Source organism: Fukomys damarensis, unplaced genomic scaffold (assembly GCF_012274545.1).
Source record: "Fukomys damarensis isolate Sample0158 unplaced genomic scaffold, DMR_v1.0_HiC HiC_scaffold_12, whole genome shotgun sequence".
Taxonomy (NCBI): Eukaryota; Metazoa; Chordata; class Mammalia; order Rodentia; family Bathyergidae; genus Fukomys; species Fukomys damarensis.
The window spans coordinates 10,517,294-10,543,314 of NW_022900924.1; the positions used below are offsets into that span (position 1 = coordinate 10,517,294).

Consider the following 26,021-nt stretch of genomic DNA (forward strand, 5'->3'; position numbering starts at 1 on the left):
AAAAAAAAAAAAAAAAAAAAAAAAAACCTGGGGGATGTAGCTCAGGGCAAAGGCCCTGAGGTTCAACCCTCAGCGCCACAAAAAAGGAGTGATTCAGTTAAAATGAAGCATGAAGGTGGCCCCAATTAAATGACTGGTGTCTTTATACAATGAAGAAATCCGGACTCCAGGCAGGAGAAAGCCCCTGTGCAGATGTGGATGAAGCCAGCTGTCTGCAAGCCAACAAGAGAGGCCTCGGGATAAACCGACCCTGACAGCACCTCCATCCTGCACTTCCGGCATCCAAGTCTTTGTCTCAGTCACCCACGCACCATCACATCCGAGACCCCAGCCACTCCTGTGGCTTCCACTCTTCCCATGTGTCCTCCTCCTCCCCTGGCTTCAGCCAGTGACCAGGCTTCAGCTCAGGTATCACCTCCAGCAGGAAGGCCCCTGGATTACTCTAGGTCTGGGTGAGGCTCTCTCAGCATTCCATCCTTGCAATGTGTTCCCATACTTCAGGTCTCTGCTCTGTTATGACTGCCTGTTTCTTTGTCCCTCCAGCCCACCAGCCTACAAGCTACAGAGTCTTACTCCATCCTGCCCCTCTGGCTCTGTGTGCTGGGCACAGACCCGGCTCAACTCACTTCTAGTTGCTGCGTGGAAGGTGGTAGGATGAACTGGTGCACAGCTGACATTGTCCTGAACTGATCACTTGGGGGTCACAGTTCTTACGGACACACCACTGAGGTGGCAGATAGTAATAGTAACAGCAAATTAATGAAAACAATAGTAAATATGTCCCACAGGGTGCTTACTCTGCTGGACACTGTTTTAAATACTCAACATGCTTGAACTAAGGTCAACCTTAAACATCCCTGTGAAGTTACCATGATTATCCTCATTTTTCAAATAAGGCAAGTGAGGCATAGAGTCATAAAACTGGTCCAACGTCACAAAAGTCAGCAATTGCTCAAGTTGGAATCAGAGTCCAGGTGGTCTGGCTCTCAAATTTGTGTCCTGACTTCCATGTTAATGTCTCTTGTGATAAGGCAGAGGCTTCCCTTTCCATCAACTTTCATCCAATGGGTTCCCGTACTTCAGGTCCTTTTCTCTGTTTATAAAAAGTTTGAAACCCAGTGATCATTCATCTAATCTGCAGTGAAAATGACTAAAGGTAAAGACATGTCCCCAGAAGTATGCTTAATGCAAATCAGTCCTTTTTCATAGCAGTCATTCACGTGCCAGGTCATAGCACAATATCTTGGATTTGTACCCGATTAAAAGAGAGAGTGTTTATTTGCTTAAATGCAGGGCAGGTGAGATAAAACATGGATGCACAAGGCCTGCTTATGCAATGCCGGAGCTCAGGACTCAGGTTGAGTGCTAGTGCTTGTGAGCAGCCTCGCTGATAAAGCTTCTGTGCCAACCAGAATGCAGCAGTGGGTGCAAACACCCCTGTGAAGAAACAGTGTTCTTTTCTTGTACCAGGGAGCACAGATACTGTGTACAAAGCCATTCCAAGTGTCCCATGCTGATGGCCAAGAGAAAATCTGGACACAGGTTGTAAGCACTGCTTTTCCTGTGTAGTTGCTCACAAAAGGCTCTGGGGGACAGCCGCATCAGACCAGAGGACAGACAGGGGCCAGGGTCTCTGTCTCACACAGCATCTCCTCCCATTTTTTAAAGAATTGATTCCAACACAGTCCATTCAGAATTATTATTATCATCATTATTATTTTCAGTACTGGAGATTGAACCCAGTATCTTGGCACTGAGCTACATCCCCAGTCCTTTAATGTTTTATTTATGTTTTTGAGACAGGGTCTTGCTAAGTTGCCCAGGCTGAGTTTAAACTGGAGATCTTCCTGCCTCAGCCTCCCAGAGTGCTGGGATTTCAGGCATGAACCACCACACTTAGCTCTATTCAGAATTATTGGGCAGTTGTGGGATCAGTCACATTGGGATGGAATGGCTGATGAGGCTCTGATTCACATTTGATGTGACCACTGGTAGTTCCATAACTGATCAGATAGGGCCTACCCTGATGCTTTGGGTAGACTGATTTCAAAAATGCACTCACCATTCTTTATCCCTCTCTGCTTTGCACACTTTGCAAGGTGACTTTGGTGCTGTCCCCCATCAAGAGGTGGGCTTTTTTCCTACTCCTTGTACCTGGGCTGGCCTGATGACTTAGTTGACCAGTAGAATGTGGTAAAAGGGCCACTATATCTATTCTCATCCCAAGACCCAAAGGCCATCCTAGGTCAGCCAACCTCCAGCTCATGCATCAGCTGGATGCACACAGACTCAGCCAGGAGCAGTCAGTACCTGAATCAGCAGAACCACCCAGCCAACCAAGAGACTTGGGAGCAGTAATGAATGGTTGCTGTTTTAAGCGACTCCAGTTGAACTGGTTTATAATATAGCAATATGTAACTGATCCAGTCATTAAATGAGGCCAGAGCCTTTGTATAGCCAAGGAGCAGAACGGACAGTCTTCAGTCTAGGGCAGGGGTTGGCAGGCTACAGCTCGTGGGCCTACCATCTGTTTTTACCAATAAAACTTTATTGGAACACATCCAATACAAACCATCACTGTAGCTTTTATGTTACAATGGCAAAGTTAAATATTTAACTTTGGTCTGTAAAGCCTAAGATATTTACTGTCTGGCTCTTTAAGGACATAACGAATAATAACAACATCCACTGTAATAATGACAATAATACAATGATAGCCTACTGTTATGGTTTAGATCTAGAACGTCCCCCCAAAGTCTCTCATATGTTCAGAGGTGGAGCTTTGGGAAGGTGACTGAATCACAAGGACACTATGCTCAGTCGTCTACTCATAAGTTCACAGCTGAATGTGTTAGGAGTTGGACCTGGCCAGAAGAGGCAGATCACTAGGGATATAACCCCAGCTCCTCCCTTGTCTCTCTGCTTCCTGGCTGACATAAGGTGAGTGGCTTTCCTCTGCCATGACCTTCCACAGTGATATTTCTGCCTTGGAGCCAATTGACCATGGACTGAATTCCTGGAACTATGAGCCACATTGGGTTACAAGAGTTGGGCACTGTGTTCAGTGATGGAAAAGCTGACTAATACAGCTGGGGTAAAGATCTGACTTAGGAGTCACAAGATCAAGATTCCTGTTGTGAGACCGTTGTAAGTTCTGTCCTCTGGGCTTTGGTTTTCCCCACAGTCACTTCATAGCTGATTGAAGTTTCAGTGTATTCAGATTAAGTAAATAGAATGGGATGGGGAAGGAATATGCGTTTCTCAGGTGTCCCCCAATCCCATCCTCAGATGATTCAGAGGACAGTGAAAACTCCCTGGTTTCAGAGGGCTTGTCTAGGAGAGAGGCAGGGAACAGTGCAAATATTTCTCAGGAACATGAGAAATGACAAGGTCTATTTTTGCAAGGAGATGTTTTCAGAACATCGTTAGGCTGCCAGTTGGGATGACCCAGAACAAACAGGTCTACCAAGAAAACAATCATAATATCAATCAAAGGGAAGAGGAGGAAAGTGCTGGGCAGCGGGGCTCATCACAGCCTGGACTACTAGAGGGGGACGAGGAGACGTGTGCTATGTGCTTCTGGTGATGATGATGATGCCACATCTTCTACTTGTAGATTCAGCACTCTAACCGAGGCTCTCCTTTGCATACCGTCTGATCTGGTCTTAGGATTTCACTCTGGCATGATTTTTCTCCTTATGTGTGGGGGACGTGGCTCTCCAAATAAGCCATGAGCTCATCACAAGAAAGGGCGCGGGCAACACTTTCTATTCAGTGTGTGTTGATGAGAACTTGGAGTCTAAGGCCAGACAGAGATGACTTAAAGCCCAATTGCAATGCAACCCCTAGGTCTGTGCCTATGGGCAAGTAAGTAGACCTTTCTGAGCCTCTGCTTCTTCATCTGCAGAGAAGGGATAATACATCACCTGCACAAAGGTATCTAGGGCTGCTGAGAAGACTGAATGAGATAATGTCTAGAGAGGGGTTGTAGTGGTCATAGCACTATGAACGCGATGGGGGAGCCTAATAATTACCTGACAAATGAGCAGGTGGAGAAGTCTAGAATCCACTGCATTACTGGCCTCAAGGAATTTATTGCCCTAAATTCAACCGTGTCTAGAGATCTTTTTGGTTATCACAGTTTGGGGGGAGTGGAGCTACCGCTACCTAGAGGCCACGTGTGCTGAGCACCCTACAACACAAAGGAAAGCCCTTCATGATAAGGAATTATTGGTTCCAAAATGCCAATAGTGCTGAATTTGAGAAACCCATCCGGAAAGTCAAAAGCTTACACCTAAAAGGTTTCAGTTGAAAAGTGCTAATGAGTGAGAAAGGAAAAAAAATAAAAATAAAAATTGGAGCTGTAATTCTTTGGAAGAGACACAAAGGGAACAAGATATCAAGGTTTTAGAAAGCAAGAATATTCTAGAAAGCAATAATATTCTTCAGAGAACTGATTAGCCTCTGTTTACTGTGCAGCAAGGAGCTCGTGTCCTGGGGCGTCGGACCACAGAAGCGTCTCAGGAAAATAGTTCCTTGAGATGAGGGAAAATAGTGTCCCCCGAGCTTTGGCTGAGACAGTCTGGCACACACCTGGCAAAGGTTGTAGCCAAATTTTATCAAGCCTTTCAAAATATCTGATATCAGAGCATCTGGCTCGGTAAGGGAATGGGCCAATTAAGTCCCAGCAGATTGCTACCTAGGTCTAAAGTGCTGTGTTTACTTTCTGTTGTTTTCTTATACATTGCATAGCTGTGCTGGCTTCAGGCCCCAAATCCTTTGAAGAGGACAAAGGACCAGCTCAACAGCTCCCAGCACGTTAGCTTGTGGGGTTTTTTTGAACCCAACCTCCACTGATCGGCTAGCAGGGCAGACGGACAGGAGGTGAGACTGCTTACACGTGAGCCTCAGGCAGCAAGGGCAAGAGGATGCAGCTGTACATCGGAAGGAACGGGCCGGCTCCCAGTTTCTTCTCATCATAGGTGCTGAAGGACAAGCACAGATACAGGGACAAAGTGAACAGTAAGTAGCAATTTGTATTCGTCAGCTTCCTGTTGCTAGGACCAAATGCGTAAAATATGCAGTTAAAGGAAGGAAGACTTATTTTGGCTCACGGCTGCAGAGTGCTTCAGTCTTTGGTAAATGGCTCCAAGGCCAAAACGTCACGGTGGAGGTACACGGTGGAGGGAAGTTGCTTACTTCCTGGCAGCACATACACCCTTCAAAGCCATGAGCCCAGGGGCCTACGTCCTCCACCTGGGCCCCACCTGCTTAGAGACTCTTCAGCCACCGACTCATCAGCGGATTCATCCTCCATGATCCAGTTGCCTCTCTAGACCCCACCTCCGAACGCTGCTGCACTGAGGATCGAGTCCTCGATACATGAGACTTTTGGGGGGAAATACTTTATATTTAAACCGCGACACAGCTTCTTGAGCACTTTCTTCTCTTGCCAGGAAGGTATTACTGGGCACTGACTATGTGTCAGGTAATGATTCCGACTCAAGGGATGAGGGTTTTGGGTTCATTTTGTGAACGGAGCGCGGTGACAACCCCTGCCTTTGTGGAGCATATCTTACTGGAGGAGCAAAGAGAGTCAACAAGATAACTAGGTCACCTGGTGTGGTATACTGGGACACCGTTCTAAGGGCTGAAAGTGTTTTCTTAAAGAAACCAGGCAAGAAATTTTTTTGAAGTGTATTCTAAGGGCAGAAATTTCATACTATACTTAAGTGACCAGCCATTTCAGTTATAGGAAATAAGTTTTGGGGGGGCACTCCTGCATTATAGGGAATAGAGGGGGCAAAATTCAGCCCACAGACATATTTTTAGTTAGCTTACTGTGTGTGTGTGTGTGTGTGTGGTCTATATTTTTAATTGGATAGATTTTATGTAAAAATTGAAAAGCTTTGGCTCTTAAAATCTTTCAGGCTCTAGTTACCACCGCCGAGACTCAGCTGATCTGAGGACTGAAGCGCACATCCCCCTTTGTAGAACGCACGCACCCCAGACTCAGTCTCTCTCCTTCCTTGCTCCTCGCTTCCTTTCCTCATTCATGCCCTCTGCCTGTTTTCCAAAGGCCTTTTCATTTCTGAGCACCAGCCTGAAAAACTTCAGCCTGCACTTGTTGAGGAGTTCTCTGGTTCAGGCCTGTGTACCGATAGTCACCAAGCATCTTCTCTGTGCTGGGCGTAGCAGATGGAGCAAGGCATGAGACAGATGCGGCCCCCATTCCTGAAGCTTAGAGTCTGGAGGGGGAGACAGGCACAGTCACGCACACACTTGAGGCAAGTGTGGAGAGGAAGGAGACACAGCGCTCTGACAGCGCATAGTGAGGAGTTGGCCTGAAAGGGAAGCTGGGGAAAACTCTTTGAGGAAGCTGTGACAGTTTTGAAACGCGGGCCCTAACTTCTCTGACAGTCTTGCAATTTAGAGGTGGGTCTGTCCCCACTTCCTCTTGGCTCCAGGCACTGTGACGGGCTGACCTAATGGGATGTGTGAAAAGTGAAAGCATACCAGGCTCCAGGGTCCGGCAGCTTCTCCTCCCTGTGTCCTGGGAGGCTGCTCCTGGCTCCCAGCTGCCATACTTAGAGGAAGCTGGCGGCCCATGGAGGTGCCCACAGGGAGAGGAACGGAGCTCACACCTGATAGCCACCAACACAATGAACTGCCTTGGAAACGGATCCTTTGAGTTGCTCCATGTGCTGCCATATGGAGCAGAGCTAATCCTTCTCCTCTAATTGCAGATTTGTGAGAGAAAGAAGTGTTTGTGTCTCGAGTTAATAAGCTTTGAAGTGGTTGTTCGAGGCAGTAGTACTGGCAGCAGAAGTAAATACTGGCTGAAATCTGAAGGTGGAATGGGAGTGAACTAGGCAAATGTGGGGAGGAAAGACCTTCTAAGTGAATGGAGTGGCATCCACAAAGGCCCTGCGGTCAAGGGTGTTGTCATGAGTAGGAACATAAGAGAGTGTGGATGGAGCCGAACTTGCAAGAGGAGGCCGTGAGCAGGGGCTGGAGAGGTGAGCCAAGAGCGAGATCATCCAGGGCCTTGCAATCCCTGCTCAGATTTTTGTCTTTGTGGAGGAAAGCTACCAAGGGTGCTATGTGTGAGCAACATATATTTTGAAAAGATCATTCTAGTGTAGTGTGGGGAATGAGTTAGAAACCAGAGGAGACAATGCTGGCACACAAATAGGGAATTTATCTTCATTCTGGGTATTAGAGAACAACTCTAGGATCACAGAGTTAACTGAAATATAGGACCAGAGTCTAGGTGCCCCCCAATTTCACTTTCCAGGGACTTTCTTCAGCCTGAGAGCTGCAAAAAGGAAACCCATAAGAAAATACACTGCTGTGTTCCATCTTACGAGCTCAACTCCGTCTCCCAGTGGTTTAGAATAATGTAGAAATTAACTGAGCTTTTACATTCCTCGATCTCTGGGTTTATGTCTCTTCTCAACCACAATAATAAAATAAATTCTACCCACCGTTCTTTTCACCTTTTCAGCTGAATCTGCAGCTGAAAAATGAGGTCACAGAGCGCAGTGGGAAGACTGCTTGCAGGCAGGAATCTTCTGGTACGTGCCTAATTTTCTTTTTTGCCCACATAGTGTGCCTGACTTAGAACTTTTGTCTAATAAAAAAGTATTCTCTGGTCTCAGATCATGGAAGAGGAAGTAGCACAAAAATAGTCCCATTTACTTTTACAAGGCACAAGATCAGATATTTGGTTTAAAAAGTATTTATAAATGAATACTTGTGTTCTTATACTTTTGGGGTTTGAATTGTAGTTATAGAAGCATAGCTCTTAGATGTAGGGTGCTTTCTAGCCTTTATGACAATAAAGATTTATTTTAGGCACAAATTTAAAGATTCTAGGTAATGGAGGGCCAGAAAGATCAAATTCCTGTGTTGCATAATGATAGTGAATAATTACAGAACTGGTCTTATATGCCGACTCAGTGCTTAGCCTCATTTCATGGAATCCTCATAACAAGCTCAGGGTGGAGAAAAAGGAGGCTCAGGAAAGCACAAGGAGTTATCCAAAGGGAAACAGTTGTACGGTGGAAGCAAGAGCCTGAATCCAAGTTCTGACTGACCTCAAGGATTGTGCCCCTCGTCTTTGGTACCGGGGATCGAACTCAGGTCCTTGTGCTTGCGAGGCAGGTGGCGGAACCACCGAGCTAAATCCCCAGTCCCCTGTCTTGCTTTTCTAAAACCCCCTTCCACACTCACTTTTGGAGGGTACCTTGTAATGAGGACCTGCAGCTTTATTTTAATAGCCGGCCTTGTACAGCTCACGGAGCCTGCCAGATAAAACATTTACCAGAACAGTGTCTATGAGAGAGGAGCGATCTCATGCATATTTAAATTTACTGAACTTTAAATAAACCATGCCTTGCCCACTGAAACATGGATCAGAGAAGGGAGAATTGTGTTCTCTGACAGTGGATTAAAAGTTCTATCGGAGTAAGCAGAATGTTCCCCCCGAACCATGGAAACAGGCACGGGAGCATCTCTAATATCATCCTCCTTAGGATCACCGTGAGTTCGAGACCAACCTGGGCTACATGGTGAGTTCCTGGTCAGTCCCAACTACACAGTGAGATCCTGTCTCAAAAAAAAAAAAAAATCCTCCTCCTTCCCTAGCTTGTTTTTTGGGGTTGTTGGTGTTAGCAGAGGTCCTGCAAAACAGAACCATGAGTTAATTCTCTCCCTTTATCCCAGGGAAAGGCTGTGGGCTTGCTAGTGTCCCCAGGAACATCCAACTGTGAGAGCCCCTGGACTCAGGCCGGAAGGCAGAATTTGCAGAAGCCTTGGGACTGTCGTGAAACAATTAAAAACTCCTATACTCCTTGAAGGCCTGAAATGGGAGTTTTAATCATTCGGACTCTAAACATCATGCTTATGGCTTTTGCCAAAGACAACACAGGCGCAGGCGTGCAGTTAGGTGGGAGGGATGATTTCCAATGTTCAGTAGCGCAGAAGGTTGGTTACAGCTGGCTGCCTACTTCAACACAGCTAGTGGGGAAGTGATCACTGCTGAGGTAATGGATTTACCAACTGCTCTGATCTGACCATTGTACGTTACATATAGGCATCCTACGCCGTAAATATGTGCAATTATTGCGTCGATTAAAATTTAAAAAATATTTTAAAAAGACAACACAACCCGATACTCCCTTTCCAGCTTTTGCTGTCTTAACCAGACCCCTTGGCTACCAGACTTTCTGGTGCCTCTGACAGTGATGAGTCTCCCAAGTGCCCCTTGCTATCACTGAAACAACTACCTGTCATTTAGCACTAAAGGTCTGCAGGCTCAACAGTCTGGGATTTTTTCTAGATTCCCTTTTCACTTCCTCATCTGGAAGGGGTGGGTGTGTATAGGGACACTTCAATGTGCTCTCCTGCAGCACTTATCTTTTGCTTTGCATGGGGAGAGGCTCTCTCTTCATCCTCTTCCTGTCTCCCTGCCAACCATGGGCTGCACACGTCTTCAGTATATCATGGCTGCTCTGCCATGAATGTGGGTCTGGGTCTAGACAGCTTCTCTTCCCTACCCCCAAAGGGACTTTGAATCTGACCAACCCAGAGGTCTGAAACCTGATGTACTATGGGGCCACTGATATTTTATTAAAGACCTGTGGGGGAGCAGAGAGATGGATTCGTATCTCACACTGTGACACAAATGCTCATGAAAATTCACATTTGACAAATCTGTTTCCTCCCACTGAGGGCTGCCTCTTCCTGCTTCTCTCCTGGGGCCCACACAGTCGGCTCACCTTCTGTCCTGTCTCTGAGGGGGATCAGTTTCTGCCTCCTCTGTATTAGATGCATCACTTTCATCCAGATGCCCCTGCTCAGTGAACAAAGCTCCTTTCTAGGACGCCCACTACTTAATAGGGGGAGGCGTCATTGCTGTCTTCTCCAGTAAGTCCGTTCACAAAGGAACACACAAATGTTCATTTAGATCAATCCTTTGGATACAAATAACCCCAATTCTGGATAAAGCAGCAGCAGGAGCAGCAAAAACAACAACAATGAAAACCAAAACAAAACAAAATAACAAAAAGCCTTAAAAGTTGTGGCAAGCACTTGACAAAAAAGTAGAACTCTCTGGGCTCAAACTGGAGATTAGAAACCAGAGCTGTACGCCGGTGTGGTTGCTGCTTTGGGCCGGAGGTCATTTGTCAGTTCAGAACAGCAGAACTTTCCTTCTCACAGCTCACAGGGGAGGGCAGGAATTGCAGCCCAGGGGCTACTAATGAAGAGTCAAAGAGAAACCCTTTCCACGATAAGCTGGGATGCCAAGGGAGTCCTGACGTGGTCCTGCAGTCTGAATTCTTGTCTGTCACCTGGAACCGTGAGCTTTAAGGACACCAGCAGTGTCCAGCCCCCTCTTCCACTTCATACATCACGGTCTCACAGACCTGAACCTTTGCTCTGTTTAAGTCAGGTAACATAAAACCAACTATTTTGAGGGGCACCATCCCATGATTTGTAGTATACCCACTATGTCATGCCACCACCACCTCTCTCCAGTCCCAAAACATTTTCATCACCTCCAGAAGAAGACCTCATATGCATTAAGCAATCACTTCCCTCCTTCTCCCTCCCAGTCCCTGGGAACCACAAACTAGCTTTCTGTCTAAGATGAGCCTCAAACCCATTGATTTAGGTGGCAGAAACCAATGAAAGGTCATATATTGTGCAATTCTCTTGACAGTGACCTATTAATAGTTCTTTAAATTAACAGTGATCCTCCCGCCTCAGCCTCCCAAGTGCCGGGCTTACAGGTGTGCGCCACCACGCTGGCCTTGGTTTCCATTTTATCTTTCACCAGCAGCCTGGCACTTTGAGTGCTCAATCATGGCTTCACATTGGAATCACCTTGGGAACATATAAAGAATACTATGGATATGCAGTATCCCCAAAAGAGCCTGGTGTAACTGTCTTGGAGTGCTGCACAGGGCTCTGTAGGTAAAAAGAATTCCGCAAGTGATTCTAATTTATAGCCAGGATTGAGATGCCTGTGTTATCAGGGTGATGGTTACAGCTGCAGGTCATTTTTATGAGTCATTTCCTCTCCGCCTGCTCCAGCCTCTCCTTTCCATCCCTGATGTGTGTCTCCTTTGGTCTACACAAACTAAGCATCCCAAGGTTTGTCCATAATGAAGGGTAATAGGCGTAGATTTTGGTGCTATTGAGTTTGGGACTCAGGAATGCTTTTTGATGGCCCTGGGGAAAATCAATTAATATCTCTAAGACTCATTTCTATGTCTCTAAAACAGAGCTAATAAATTCTTATTTTATAGAAATTTTATGGTTTGAAGTTTAAATGAATGGATGCACATAAAATACACAGTAAACACTCATTATCATTATTGTTGCTTTTGTCGTTACGGTTGCTGTCATTATTATTACATGCGTGGGCATTTTGTAATGGGCCAATCTGTTGATAGTTCTCTCTCAACCGGGGAAAAGATGGAACCAGGGGAAAGAGAAAACCAGATTCTCTCTTACAAAAAGGGAGATCTTTACTCAAAAAACAGACAAACAATTTTTTGTGTGCACGTGCTTTATATGGGTGCTGAGAGAGGCTCTGGGGCTGCAGCTGAGTATCTAGAACCAAGATACTGAAGTAGAATAAATTGAGCCAACACACCACATGTGCTATGAGGACCTCAAATGCAGATGTGTGCAAGACATCCTGGCTGAAATCCAGCAAGTGCCCACTTGAAGGTAGCATTGAAATAAAGTGTTCAATGGTGAATAGAGAATTTGTTCAGAAAGGATGTGGGGAGAGGAGACAGCAGTCCCTAGGAAGAGCATGGGCAAAAACCTGGGGAGGAGAAGGAAATAGGTACATTTGAGGACAAGCAAAGTTTCTTATACAATGCCCAGCGTTAGTGTGTGGTTGGGATCCAAAATGTCTCCAAAAGGCTCATTGCATTGAAAGTTTGGTTCCCATCTCATGGGTCTCTTGGAAACTGGGTGGACCACATGGGCTCGGACTTCGTCAAATGGATTAGTTCATCGATACACTCACAGCTCAATAGGCTTAGGAGGAGGTGGAGCCTATTTGAGTGAAGCAGGTCAATGAGGGCCTGGCTTTGAGAGGGTGCGTTTTGTCCCCAGCTCCTACCTCTCTGGCTCTCTCCTCTCCATTTCCTGGCTGCCATGAGGTGACTAGCTTTCCTCCACTATGTCCTTCCGCCACGATATTCTTCTGCCTCACCACAGGCGTACAGCCCTGGAGCTGGCTGAATCTGAGCTGAATCCTCTGCAACCGTGAGCCAATAGAAACGCTCCTGGCTTTGCTTTTCCCAGGTATTTCCCCTTAGTGACAGAAAGCTGACTAACTTGACAGGATATTAGGATGGACATGTAGGCAGAGATGGCAAGGTAGGTTGGGCCGTTATAAAGAAAGCGTTCGATGCTCAGACGAAGGAAAGGAGTCCTATCCCGAGTGAGCTGCCACCCACTCAACCTAGGCTCACAGGGTTCTCTCTCAAGGCTTCTTCTCAAGATTCTTAACACCATAGCTGCTGCGTCTGCTTACGTCAACGATGTGTCCCCATGGATTTCGGGTAACTTTTTGGCTGGCTGGAACTTATTTCTTTCTTCCTCTCTCAGCTTCTGAAGCTGCTGTTGCTTCTTTTTCATCGCGGACTCTTCCCGAAGAATGGTGAAGTATCCACGGCCAGCCTTTGCAGATTGTACCAGTAGCCTAGAGAGAGATGGGGATGGGCAGATATAGAGGAAGAAAGATAAATGTAAAGACGGATATAGAGGGGGAGAGATGTGGAGAGAGTGGAAAAAGAGATAGATATAAAGGGGGGGGAGGGAGAGAGAGAGAGAGAGAGAGAGATGACTTTATTAAGATAACATCCTAATGCCTTCAAGGCCACCCTTATGCCTCAGGGTGGGAGCCTCCCCATCTCCAGAGTTCTAGCGTTAGACAAAGTACTTGAGCTTGAATTCTAGATCTTTTGACTTCTAGACTGTCTTATGGAAGACCTTGGATAAGTCATTTAATCTCTCTGCACCTCATTTCCTTCATCATTTCATCAGGCAGCGATCACTTATAGAGTGCACGCTATGTGCCGGGTACTCTGCCCGCCATTGTGAAATGAGTAAGGCAGTCGACTACCCACAGGAATGGAGGCCTTCATGCATGGGAAAGGTCAGCAGGTGCCTGACACTGAGCCCTCTTCCTCTCCATGCCCATTAATGATTGAGCAGGCACCATGGATCTAGGCTGCTGCCCAACACTGTCCTCACTGCCATTTTCCTGAACACTCACATTTGTGAATATGGCTAAGCACTATGACAAGTAACCTACAGTGGGGCTTTCATACTCTTTTTTTCTTGCCAACTTGTCCACTGCTTCCTAACTAGCCTTACGCTTCACGTGCAGATGTCCTGTGCCACAGTGGTCCACACACTGCCCTTTGCCCCTTGATGTTGGAGTTAGCAGCACTGTGGTGGTGAAGGAGCAGGGCAGAGGTGTGTGTGTGTGTGTGTGTGTGTGTGTGTGTGTGTCTGTTGTCTGTCTGTCTGGCCATCTGGGATCTTGCGAGGCATGGTATTTAACCACCATTATGGTCCCTTAATACAAGTGTTCTGAAGTTTAGTTTTATTTGCTCTCCAAATATCTGACAAACAACGAATGTGTGTTGGGCTGACTATTGGAGATACAGTGATGAACAGCCCTTTAAGGGGTTATGATTTGGATCTGAAACATCTCCCAAAAGCTCTTATGTTCAAGGCTTGGTCCCCTGTGCAGCAGTGTTCAAAGATGGATCTTATGTACCATTACAGTTTATTCACACCAGAGAAACTATTCGGTATTCACACACGTGTGACTTATTTATTTCACATAGGAGTATATCCTCAATAGGTATCCATTTTCCTGTGAAGGAATCTAATTTCTCATGAGGACAAAAAAATAATAAACAAAGATGGAGCCTTTCAGCAGTGCTCGTATCATGAAGGCTCTGACCTCGTGATTCAGTTAATTCATTCACAGTTCATAACCTAATGGCTTCCTGGAGGTGCTGGAAACTTTAGGAGAAATGGCCTAGCTGGACCAAGGATCACTGGGAACATGTCCCCGATAGGTGCATTTTGCCTCTGCCCTCCCACCCGTGTGTAGGCTCCCTCACTCCCCACCTATCTCTCTTCCTTTTGACTCCCACGAGCCCACCAGCTTTCCTCTTCTACCAGCTTCCGCTACGGTGAGCTGCCTCACTGTAGATGCAAATGTCCCTGGCCCAGTGACCATGGACTGAAACCTCTGAAATTGGGAACCAAAGTGAACCTTTTCATCTTTAAGTTGATTTTCTCTGCTGTTTTTTCACAGTGATGGGGAGATTCAATGATAACACAGAGTGATGGGGAGGAAGGACTTCTGGGCTTCAGGGGAGGAGGAGGCATCTATAGGGTGGTTAGAAACATCTTCCTGGAGAAAGTGATATTTTATTTTCCTCTTTCAGAGTAGCTTTTCCCTCTCTCCTACTCTCTCTTTTGCTCAGTTTTGGGTGGGAACAGATTCAGCCAGCTGTCATGGCCAGCCTGTGCTATGATTCAGGAGCTCTGCCTATTTGTAAGGAAGAGTTGAGGTGCTACAAAGGACATTCCAGTTTTACCATGGAAATTATAAATGCCCGTTGGGGGGATGTGAGGAGGGCTTTTCCAGCACTTTTCAAAGCTTATCATACAAGTGGCTGCTGAGTGATAACGTTTCATTCATTCATTTCTCTGTCTGGCTGTGGCTAACCTGCTATTCCAGTCAATAGTTCAGGGGACTGGGGCTACCCCAAACAGTAAGGTCAAAGCATTTGTCCCTAAGAAAGTTCACAGCAGAGTGGAAAAAGGATGTCCACAAACACAGTCCCCACCCAATGTACTGAAGGACTGCAAGAACCTAGAGAAGATCCTGGAAGGTTTCTGGGAGAAGGTGACATTTGGGCTATGCAAGAGTGTACCAGGACACAGTGGGAAATGGCACACCAGGGATAGAATAGCAAGTGTAAATGCAGAGGTGCTTCTGAAGATGGCTTGTGGTAGGGAACTGTCTTTAGAAAGCTGGAGCGTAGAGGAAGCACAAGAGAGTGGCTGGGACTTAGAGTCATTGCCAGCTGGTTGGCATCATTTTTTCCACTGCTCCTGTGCACTCAGACTTGCTGTAAGCCTGGGTAGACTATCTGCACCACTGAGCCCTTGAAGTTTCAGTCAACAAGCCTTTGGACCATGGGTTAGGAGGTCTGAAGGGTCTTTTACTTTGACTTGCTCTTGTAAAATCAGGAAAGTGCTAGTGTCAGAACTTTCAGACTGGGAAGAGCAGTTGGGAAGAAAGACTTAGAGGCAATGGTGGGACACCCTTTTTTGTTTTGTTTTACAGTGCTGGGCATGGAATCTAGGGCCCCAAACACTTCCAGTGAGGTACTCCCCCAGTCTAGAGCATCCCTTTGGTTGTTTTGGTGCTGGGGATTGAACTCAAGGCCCTTTCCATTGAGTTACACCTCCAGAATTAAAAAAGAAAATTTATTTTGTGACAGGATCTTGCTAAATTGTCCATTCAGGACTTGCATTTGCATCCTCCTGCCTCAGCCTCCCAGAGTGCTGTGATCACAGGTATGCACCACAGCGCCCAGCTCAAAGCATCCTTTGAAGTAATGTTGCATCCGTAAGTGGAACAGTGACACAGAAGAGCTGTGCTTTGTGTGTGAAATTTGAGGAATATTTTAACCAATACATTTCATACATATTTTTCCTTTTATATATTTTTTTGCAAACATAAGAGTGACACACACATATACACGCTGTCTAGGTAGGTGAAAAATGAATTTTTTTAAAGCATGCCATAAAATATGTGTACAAAATAAAACTTCCAAATGATACAAAAGCACTGTCTTAATTTTTGTTTGTGGCACTTTCATTTTGCTTTGTTTTTAATGGTAAACCCTTACTTCAGAGGTGGCTCAGCTTCAACAAAGTGCAGTATTTGCGCTCCTTAAAAGCAGATCACTGCCACTCTTCTCTCTGAATGTAGACCTTGCTTCTCAGCTCCTGCAGAATTTTCCAAATGTTTGTGCTCTGTGTCACGCATCTACCCTCACCAGTCAGTCACAGGCGTGGATCAGTCACATCTGCTGTTGTCACAGGCAAATAATCCTCTCCCAGTTTTCTCACATGTAAAATTATGCAACCTGTGATAACGTAGGGAAAACCGTACTGCACATAGCTGAGCTTTAATTGCTGGGTCTGTGTGCTTTTGTCTGACTTATTTGTAGGGTCAGGAATGTGAGCAGCTGTTTGATGTGGAATTCGTGCTTGGAACAAAAATATGCTTCTGTGTTGCTCTTGAGCTTCTGAATTCATTCATCAAAGATGAATGCAAGGTAACTTGCAGGATACAAGATAACTTGATAAAGAGAAAGCTCTTACCATTTGCAACCTCTTAATTTCACAAATGTGGATTTTTCTCTACAAGGGGCAAACAAAACAAATGCAGGATAACATGGGAGTCAGGGAGGCTGATGTAATGTCAGCTATTTCTACCTTTCAGAGATGGGATAGACACTTCCCTGGTTTGGGTTTCTGTAACAAAAGTACAATAGACCGTGTGACATAAACAACAGAAATTGGTTGCTTACAAATGTAAGGGGGTGGAAAGTTCAAGGACAGGGGGCCAACATGGCCAGGCTCTAGAGAGGGCCCTCTCCAGGTGGCAGACAGCCATCTTCTCATTACACTGTCACTTGGAGGAAGGAGGAGGAGGGCTCTCTGGAGTCTCTTTAAAAAGGACACTGGACTATTCAGAAGTAGGGCTGAGTTAGAAGAAGTAGGTCACTGGGGCCTGCCTTTGAAGGGTATTATCTTTTCCTGGGCTTTCCCCCCTCACTCTGCTTTCCAGCTGCCATGAGTTGAGCAGCTTTCCTCTGTCAGGCCCTTCCGCCATGATGTTCCTGCTCGGGAGCCAGCCAACCATGGACTGAAACCTCTGAAACCAAGAGCCAAAATAAACTTTTCCTTCTTTCGGTTGTATTTGTCAGGTATTTTGTCTCAGCAACAGAAAGATGACTAATGCAGGCATCAATCCCATTCACGATTGTGGAGGTGATTCACTCCTCCAAAGCCCCATTTGGTTGGAGGTTAGGACTTTAACACGTGGATTTGAGAGGGACATAAGCATTCGATTCTTAATAGAACCTTCACCAAAAATGTGGTTCGGAGGTTAAGACAGACATTGCATGCACACCCAGAGGGTTGAATTAGCTCTCACTGTAGTGCTGAGGCTGGAGAGAGCAAGGAAGTCTCAGAAGCAGGCTTTAAAATATCATGAGAAGACAGATTGGTCAATCAGCCTGGTCATAGAGTGGTTGGTGGGCAGGGTCAGGGCTTCTCATTTGGGCATGATCTGAACTTGCCACTGGCCCTAACAGACTCCGCACCTGGGTTTTTAAAAAAATCATCTTATTCAGATATAGGGCAGAGGGGAGGGATCTGTGGTGGAGTTTGAAAGGTGTCGGCAGCCAAACATCAAAAACAGGGTCAAGCTCCTTACTGCCCAGGTTAATACCCAACTTTAGATTTGTACATTTGGCTAAATAGCTGCATCATTGTCAAGCATTCAACAGTAACATCCATTTTTTTTTTTTTACATCTATGATATTCCAGGAGCTATTCTTGATGTTGAGAATACAGCGGTCACCAACACAGTCCAATGCAGGAAGATTCAAAGCAACAGAGTGAATTATATGTTAAGGGTCAGATTTAAAATGTTTCCCCAAATCTCATGTGTTAAGTTATGGGACGGTTGGAAGGCGATTAGATCCAAGGGGCAGGATACACATCAGCTGATGAACCTCTTACAGCTGAACATGCCGTCAGGAGGTGGGGCCGGTTCGAGGTGAGTCACCCAGTGGGGATGTGCGACCTGGAAGGGTCTATTTCTGTCTTTGGCTCCTGCACAGGTCAAGTAGGTTTCCTCAGCCGTGTCCGCTCAGCTGTACTATTTCTGCCTGGGAGCCAACCAACCATGGACAGAGTCCACTGAAATCATGACCCAAAATAGACCTCTCCTTCTTTAAGGTGCGGGTGTTGGATATTTTGACCCAGTGAAAGGAAAGTGACTAATGCAGCATGTGCTGTGCTGACTATGGGGGACACAGAGAAGGAAAATGGGGGGAAGAATAGCTGGGACATGAGGGCAGTCTTACAGGGAAGGCCAGTGAAGGCCTCGTGAGAAGACGGATCTGAGGAAAGGTGAAGGGAGAAAGGGCTAAAACCATGCCGATGATGTGGGGAAGAGTGTTCCAGGACAGGGAACAGCATGTACGAAGGCTCTGAGAAAGTGCAATTTTTTACTGAGAAAAGTTTAGTTTTATTGGATAAATGGTATTTGGTACCACACAGTACATTTTGTGCTGCATATTGGTTTTGCTGTTTTAGATACTGGCGTTCTACTTATGACTTTTATTTGGCAGTAATATTTTTCTCTGGCCTTTTTACTATTTCACATTATCAATTGTACAGTTTAAACCTTATTTTCACTTTTAATTTTTCACACCAGAGAAACTACTTGGTATTTACACATGCGTCTCCCAGTTTTTTTTTTTTTTTTTCACTTAAGAGTATGGCTTCAGTATGGCTTAAGAAGTAAGGGAAGTGGGAAGGGTAGGGGAAGGGAAAGAAGGGAAAAGAAAAAATATGAGCAAAGGGAAAAATGGAAACCAAGTCTTTGTAAATAGGGAAGGGTGGAGGGGGTGAAGCGGGGTCAGGGGAATGGGGAAAAAATGAGAACCAAGACCTGTCACGTAAAGGTACAAGATCCCAACCATGAATGTCACTGTACTGTGTACCTAAGAAGTACCAATAAACTCAATGAAACAAAAAGAAATATTTTTCTCTGAAACAGGAAGGAAAAAAGAAAATGAAGAAAAGGCGGGAAGGAAAGGGGGGTGAGAGAGGGAGGAATGGAGAAAAAAGGAAGGAAAAAAAAGAAGAAATGAAAGAAGGGAGGAAGGAAGGAAGGAAGAAAGGAAGGAAGGAAATTCTGTGTCCCAGTGGGAGAAGTCGAGAAGCACCGGGTGGCATCTTCTTCTTCTCCGCCGCACCTTTACTGTGGGGTCCTCTCGATTTTACCGTTTTAATGAAGGAACGGATCTCTAATAACTCAGCGTAACATGCCCCTGTGCGGGACCCCAGTGATAGAACTGCAGAGGCCCCTGAACCGTTGGACTCCTCGAGACTTCCCACATCCTCCCAGCCTGTTCCTGAACTGCAGCAGATCCCCCACCTTAGAGGTCCTTTAAGTGAACTGGGCAATGACAGGATTTCAGGCGGACCTCAGTGCTGCTCCCCAATATGTCTGTGTCCCCCCACCCTCCTACTCTTCCTTCTTCTGGGTGCATGCGTTAACTTACTTATCCTGTGACTCTGCATTGTAGGTGCTGTTGTTATGATTTCCCTCTGCAGATGAGGGAGCTGAGATGAGGAAACGCAAGGTCACAGTGCGGGAAAGGAGCAGAGCTAGGGCCTGGCAGGGTGACACAAGCAGAGGGTACATGGCGGTCTGGCTGTGCCCCCAGGGAGGAGAGAGAATGTTAGGATGTTGCTCCACATGGCCGGTCGGTTTCTCCATTGGGAAGTCCCATCATTATGCCTTCAAAATCCATTTTGTTGACCTTGAGGACTCTATGGGCCACTGCATCCTTGGCCAATGTTGGCGGCTTGTCACTGCCTGCCAGGTGTCAGGGGCTCCCCCTTAGCTGTGAGCCTTCCTTGCTATAGTCTGAGTTTCGCACTGAGTGGAGGCCTGTCAGCGAGACCTGTCAGGTCCCAAGGCAGAGCATGGCCTGCAGGGAGAGACAGTAGCACAGGTACCACGGTGATGCACCCCTGAGTTGGGTACTTGCTGAGCACATGACAATGGGAGGGGTTCTGGGGACACAGAACAGCTTAGTGGGCTTTGGGCTTTTGTTTCTATGTGTTACTAATGAGGGCCTCTGTCCTCCTCTGTAGAAGCTGCGCCCACTAGGATTTGAAAATGTATGTGTAAACCAACCAAACAAACAACGACAACAAAGAAAATGTATGTGTTATGGATCGAACTGAATCCTTCCCAAATTCATATATTGAAGCCTCGATCTCCAGCATTTTAGAGTGGTACCTTATTCAGAAATGGCAGGGCTGCAGATATAATTAGTTGAATATCTTATTGGAGTCACCACTCTGACTGATGTCCTTATGGAAGAGGAAATTTGGACACAGCCATCCACACATAGAGAGGACCATGAAAAGATGAAGGTGGGCTTAGGGAGGGATGCTTCTAGGTCAAGGGATACCCAAGGCTGCTGCAGTCCACGAGCACCTATGGGATGGCACGGACCAGATTCTCTTTCTCAGCCCTCAGAAGGAACCAACACATCCAACATTTTTTTTTTCTATTTCCTTAAAAATAGTCGATGTTATTTTATTTTCCACATCCAACGTTTTCATCTCGGACCTCCAACCTCAGAAACTGTGAGACAATCTGTTTCTCTTGTTTAAACCACGTGGTTTGTGTTGCTTTGTTCAGGAAGCCTTAGCAATGAATACAGTATGATTAATTATCCAGATCTACACTAAACAGAAGAACTGAGGGCCTTTTTAAATTTTCTTTGATTGTGAGGGTTAATGACGCTTTTCTTACAATGATTTCTTAATCAGCACCTGGCTGATGGCCCATGCCATAGAAAGTAAAAAGGACTTGAATATTATTTGAATATCTGTTATGTTCCAGATCCTGGGCTGGGCATTTACAGTGTGTTGGATTCTGCATGTCAGGTCCTCTTCAAGGCACTGATGCTATTGAGGTCCTCACAGAGTCCAATTTTTGACATTGTGTTGTAGTTATTTACTTTTTTTTTTTTTTTTTTGGTACTGGGGATTGAATTTGGGTCCTTGCCCTTGCAAGGCAGGCCCCCAAACCGCTGAGCTAAATCCCTGGCCCTGTTTTTTTTTTCTTTTTTTTTTTTTTTTTTGGTACTGGGGATTGAATTTGGGTCCTTGCCCTTGCAAGGCAGGCCACCGAACTGCTGAGGTAGATCCCCGGCTAGTTATTTACTTTTATGAGTGGTAATTAATAGGTTTTAAAGGAACTTGCTGGGACTTATGTCCTTAATTCAAAAAGGACCGGAGGCAGAAAATTTAAAAAGTGAGACAGAGAGCAGGCAGGGAAAACGTGAAAACAAAATCAGGTAAGACACGTATCAAAGCCATACCGCATGATTTGGTGCACAGATTTGGCCCTGAGCATCCTGGTGGCCAATGAAAACAAGGATATATACACTGCTAATGTGACTCCTGAGAGCTGTAACATTTTTTAAAAAAGCAGTTCGGGGCGTGCTGAGCTATGTCTGGTGCTGAAACTAGGAAGAGATTCCTCTTCAGGATTTACACAGGGAATACCGTACGAAAAGCCAAGCCTGCAACAAACCTTAAATGCAAATCGCACGCCTGACTTACCAACTCGCAAAGATGTAGAGATTCCCGGTTGCTGTATCTTCTGGGAGGGCCCAGTCACAGGTGAACAGAGGTGGGAGGTGACTCTCGGCCCTCATGTCAGACACAGCAGTCTCTTCTGGGGACTTCAGGATGTGCATTTAGCAAGCTCAGAATCATTCCCCTGTTACCGCGGAGGCCCATTTAAAAAATGCTTAATATTTTAGCAAATTCCCATTTAATTCCCTGTGTGTTTCCTGCATTTTCTCTATCATTATTGCCGATTACCAGGCTATTTGTGTGCAGGGAGCTATTTGCAAAGAACAGCAGCTTTATCTTTACATCCACTCACCGGGGCCTTCTGCTCACTGCTTTGCACGATGTAAAACTCCCCTGGCGGACATCGCAAGGGAGGCAATGGGGAGTAGAATAATTAACTGCATCAGGCAAACGGAGGAAGGGGCAGATTATAAAATAGAAAGTTTCCTCTACCCAATGCACCTTCTCCTTAACCAAAGACACGAGAGGCGTGTGTGTGTGTGTGTGTGTGTGTGTGTGTGTGTGTGTGTGTGTTTGGTTTTGTTTTTTTCTTTTGGTACTGGAGATCGAACTCAGAACCTTGCGCTTGCGAGGCAGGCGGCGATGTGTGTTTGTTTGTAAGGGACGCACGCTCTCCGTGCAGGAGTCTGTGTGTGAGCTGATGTGGCGCGACTATGCGCTGGGGCAACGGGAGGGCTCTTCCGGGATCCAGAGTCCAGCGCAGGAACCGAAGGGAAGAAGCTGTGGCCTCACTCTCAGGCACCTTGGACTTGTGCGATATGTGGAAAGGTTTCAGAGTGGACAGCTGCTGGGTGGAACTTTTCCTTTGTCACTCTCTTGGTAGAGTTTTTAATTAAAAAAAAAACTTAACCGACACATAATAATGATACATGTTCGTGGGGTGCGATGTGACATTTCAGTGCATTACACTACGTGTGATGATTAGATCAGGATAAATGGCATACCCATCACCTCAACATCTATCATGTCTTCATGCTGGGAACATTCCTACTCCGTGAGCTGTTTTGAAACATTCGATTAACTGTTGCCAACCACAGTTACTTCACCATGCTACAAAACATTAGATGTTATTCCTCCAATCCTACTGTATCCCTGAATCTGTTAGGTGTCCTCTCTCCATGCCCCTCTTCTTCCTAGCCTCTGGTAACCACTATTTTATTCCCTCCCTCTACAAGATCAACATTTTGGTTTCTGCGCATTTGAGGACCTGTGATATCTGTCTTTTTGTGCCTGAGTTATTTCACTTAACGTAAGGCTCATCCATATTAGGCAGGTTTTAAATTGCTTGGAGCCATAACCTCTTCATCTTCCAAGGGGAAAAGTATTAGCTCCTGCCTCAAAGGACTGTGTGGAGGGTTTAATGAGGCAGTGGACATAATGAGGTCAGTACGGTGCCTAGTACATCAGACCTAATAACAGGGTGCTATTTGTATTATTGTCAAGTTGCTTCAAGATCCAGAGAAGTTAGTGCAATTCACAGATGAGAAAACAGAGGGAGAAAGTTGCTGGAAAGTGGCAAAGAGGGGATTAGAAGCCAGTGAGACTGATTCCAGAATTCTGATCTTTCCATCTGCATGCTCCAAAACAAGTCCATTCGGTAGGAAGCATTCAAGCTTTGAGTTTTTGTATCTCTGAGCTGCTTGCTGTGTTGAGGTCATCTCTAGGATGATAGACACCGAGGCTCAGCTTTTCCCCTTCGGATTGTGCTTTACCCCATCCAAGACACCGTCTGTGGCAGACGAGGTCAGTATTCAGCCAGTACTCCCTTCTCCAACAACTACATTCAGGGGTGGAATGTATTTCTCAGCACACCAACTTTCACTTGGCCATGTGACTTTGATGGCTGAGCCATTCACAGATGCAATTTCAACACATGCATGCAATGAATTTCTTGAGAAGAACAAAACTATCTCACCAGAACTAGACGAAAGGGAAAATAATGGGACAGATGTTTCAGAACTGAGAAACCCCAATCCCAGCCAAACTATGGATTAAGATAACCTGTTAAAGTCATTGAGTCTGGGAGGCAGCTTGTTACACAGCCCCATGGTGAAAATAATTGATTGGTACAAAATTCATTATAAACTGTACCATTGCTTTATGAACTAGAAAGAAGGAAAATCACCTGCCAGCTAAATTGAGATGTGATTGTACATTGCATTTCGAATTTAGGGATGTTAAAATGTGAAAACCCTCCAAAAATGTGAAAAATTGTGCTCCTTTGACTTAATAAGATATGGTATAGAGAAAGAAATTGCCTTGGACTAGAGAAAAGATGGGCTACAGCAGAATCTGGGGAATAAAGGAATTAATGGGCCCTTCTGAGAAGTATGCAGGATATCAGATAAAGTATTTGAGCAATTTCCTGATATTCTCTGTGAGCCTGAGTTCTTTCTGGGGCGTGAGATCTACTCACACAGCTGGTCCATCACAGTGGTACCGAGGCTGTTCACTTTTAACCAGTCATCCTACCCTTATTGGTGCTACCTAGTTCCTTGCACCAGGCTGTTTTAAAAGGGATTCCTGAAGATTCTTATACAGGCTCAAGTCTGAGATGCACCAGATTAGCCATTTTTTTTCCTCCCATTAAAAAAACTTTTCCCAGACAGAAGTCCCTCAACTGGCTTTATGATAAGCCTGGTCTTTCTATCTCAAGTCTGAAATATAATTTTGACACATGCCAGGCCTTGATTCAGCCAGGAAGTTCTTTAAGAACACCTGTATTGACCGTTCTCCTCCCGCAAGGGTACTTGACTTGTCACATGTCTCCCATGACCTGCATCACCTTCCACCCCAGGGGATGCAAAGGAGAGAAAGATTGAACATCACCTGTAACAGTTGTCACAAGAAATTGCAGAATATTGGTAAGCAGGGAAGAAGAGGGTATGGGATTAATATTATGGGGGGCATGGGATTAACTACCTCAACCCACTTTGTTAAAAACTAACAGTCCAGATGTACTGAAAAAAACCCTTTTAATGGTATCATGGCTTCTCATCCAGCTGCTTTTCACTCACATTCTCGTCTCTGCCTACAAGAAATATGGAGCTATAAAGCCAAGAGTGCTTCAATGGGGAAGGCAGAATGACAGTAAGATGAACAAATACTGCCGGTGATCGGATTTGGGGGATGTCCTGCTCTTGCAGGAGGGAATTGTCTACATGGGAAACTTCCACTTAACAGATTTTACTGTTTTCAAATAATAGCAGATAAATCAGTTTCTTCCCAGTGTGTTGAAGCTGGAGGCTCAGTGAGCCCACTTCATGTGGCGAGAGCACATCTTGCTTTGTCAGCTTACCCAGACATATTGATTTTTGAGGAGCGGAGGGCACACATGATAGAACCCTGGGATCTGAAATACTACCCTTAAATTCTTGAATTTTGAGGGAAGCCTTACAGGCAAATTAATAACAAAGCCCCAGTTCACATGCACCGTAGCAAATATTTTGCATTTAAATTCCCGCATTAGAATGCCCTGTTTATACAATAACTTAATAAATCTGGCCTGGCTGACAAATTGACAAGAAGGTGAGAATCATTCATTAAAATGCAAATGCAATTGAGATGAAATTTGGAATACATTTATTACAGTAATTGAACTTCAGTCAACTGTAGTCACAACACAGATTTTGAACTGCCTCTCAGACAAAAGGACGTGTTGTGTATTATCTACCCCCACCCCCAAGTTAATATCTTTGTCAGCATGCAAATTAAAGCCATTTCCTGAGCACTAATGATTTGCAATGGAGGATTTCACTCTTCTTTATAGGACAAGATTGCCAGAGATAAAGGTCAACCACACACACAAAAGATTGCTCAGGTAGCATATTGTGTATACAGCAAATTGATTGCAAACATATTCTGAGTGCTTATCACAGCCACATTCTTATTAAATCATATCTGAACATCTCTTCACCATCCCTGGGTCCTTTGCTAATTGTAATGTCCAACAATGGGAGATTTACTGAGTCAGGATTTCACCCCTCACATTGAAAGTTTCTGTCCTTTTTGAATGACTCAGCCCACAGAGAAAGCGTTCCTCTTGATTCTAAGTCAGGTGGCAAAAGGATGCTACTGGGACTGTGACGGCAGCACAGAAAACTTGACTCTTCTTGGATAAGAGGTTGTAGAGTGGCCTTGGTTTTGTTCTTTCTAATTCCTTTGCAAAATTCATGTGGTATTTCTTAGGTCTGGACAGGCAGCACTCATGCATGTAACAGGCTGCGGCTGAGCTGGAAGAAAGCACAACCTAAAGCATTTCTTTTGACAGCGTCAGTGTCCTGCTCAGAAACCACTGGAAGTTTGTTTTACTTGAAAAACAAGGCCTTTACTTGTGTCTCCTTTATCCTCATCACATTCCAATTAATTCACCGTGGAATTATGTGAGCTCTGCTTCCTAAATACAACTTAACTTGCTTGCTGCTGCCACAACTCTGCTAGCCGGAATTTATTAGCCAGAAGTCATCATT

The 26,021-nt window shown here is 45.4% G+C and overlaps 1 protein-coding gene across 3 annotated transcripts in view; it reads right to left on the reverse strand.

Moving 5' to 3' along the window:
• Ccdc60 (coiled-coil domain containing 60) overlaps positions 1-26,021 on the reverse strand; it is a 165,021-nt gene that overhangs the window by 38,870 nt on the left and 100,130 nt on the right. For all 3 annotated transcript variants that reach the window (XM_010604079.2, XM_010604077.2, XM_010604078.2), the window contains 2 exons: positions 12,563-12,730; positions 4,899-4,985 (listed from right to left, as the gene is read on the reverse strand). In XM_010604079.2, the coding sequence (XP_010602381.1) occupies positions 4,899-4,985; positions 12,563-12,730 (255 nt within the window). The remainder of the gene's footprint in view (positions 1-4,898; positions 4,986-12,562; positions 12,731-26,021) is intronic.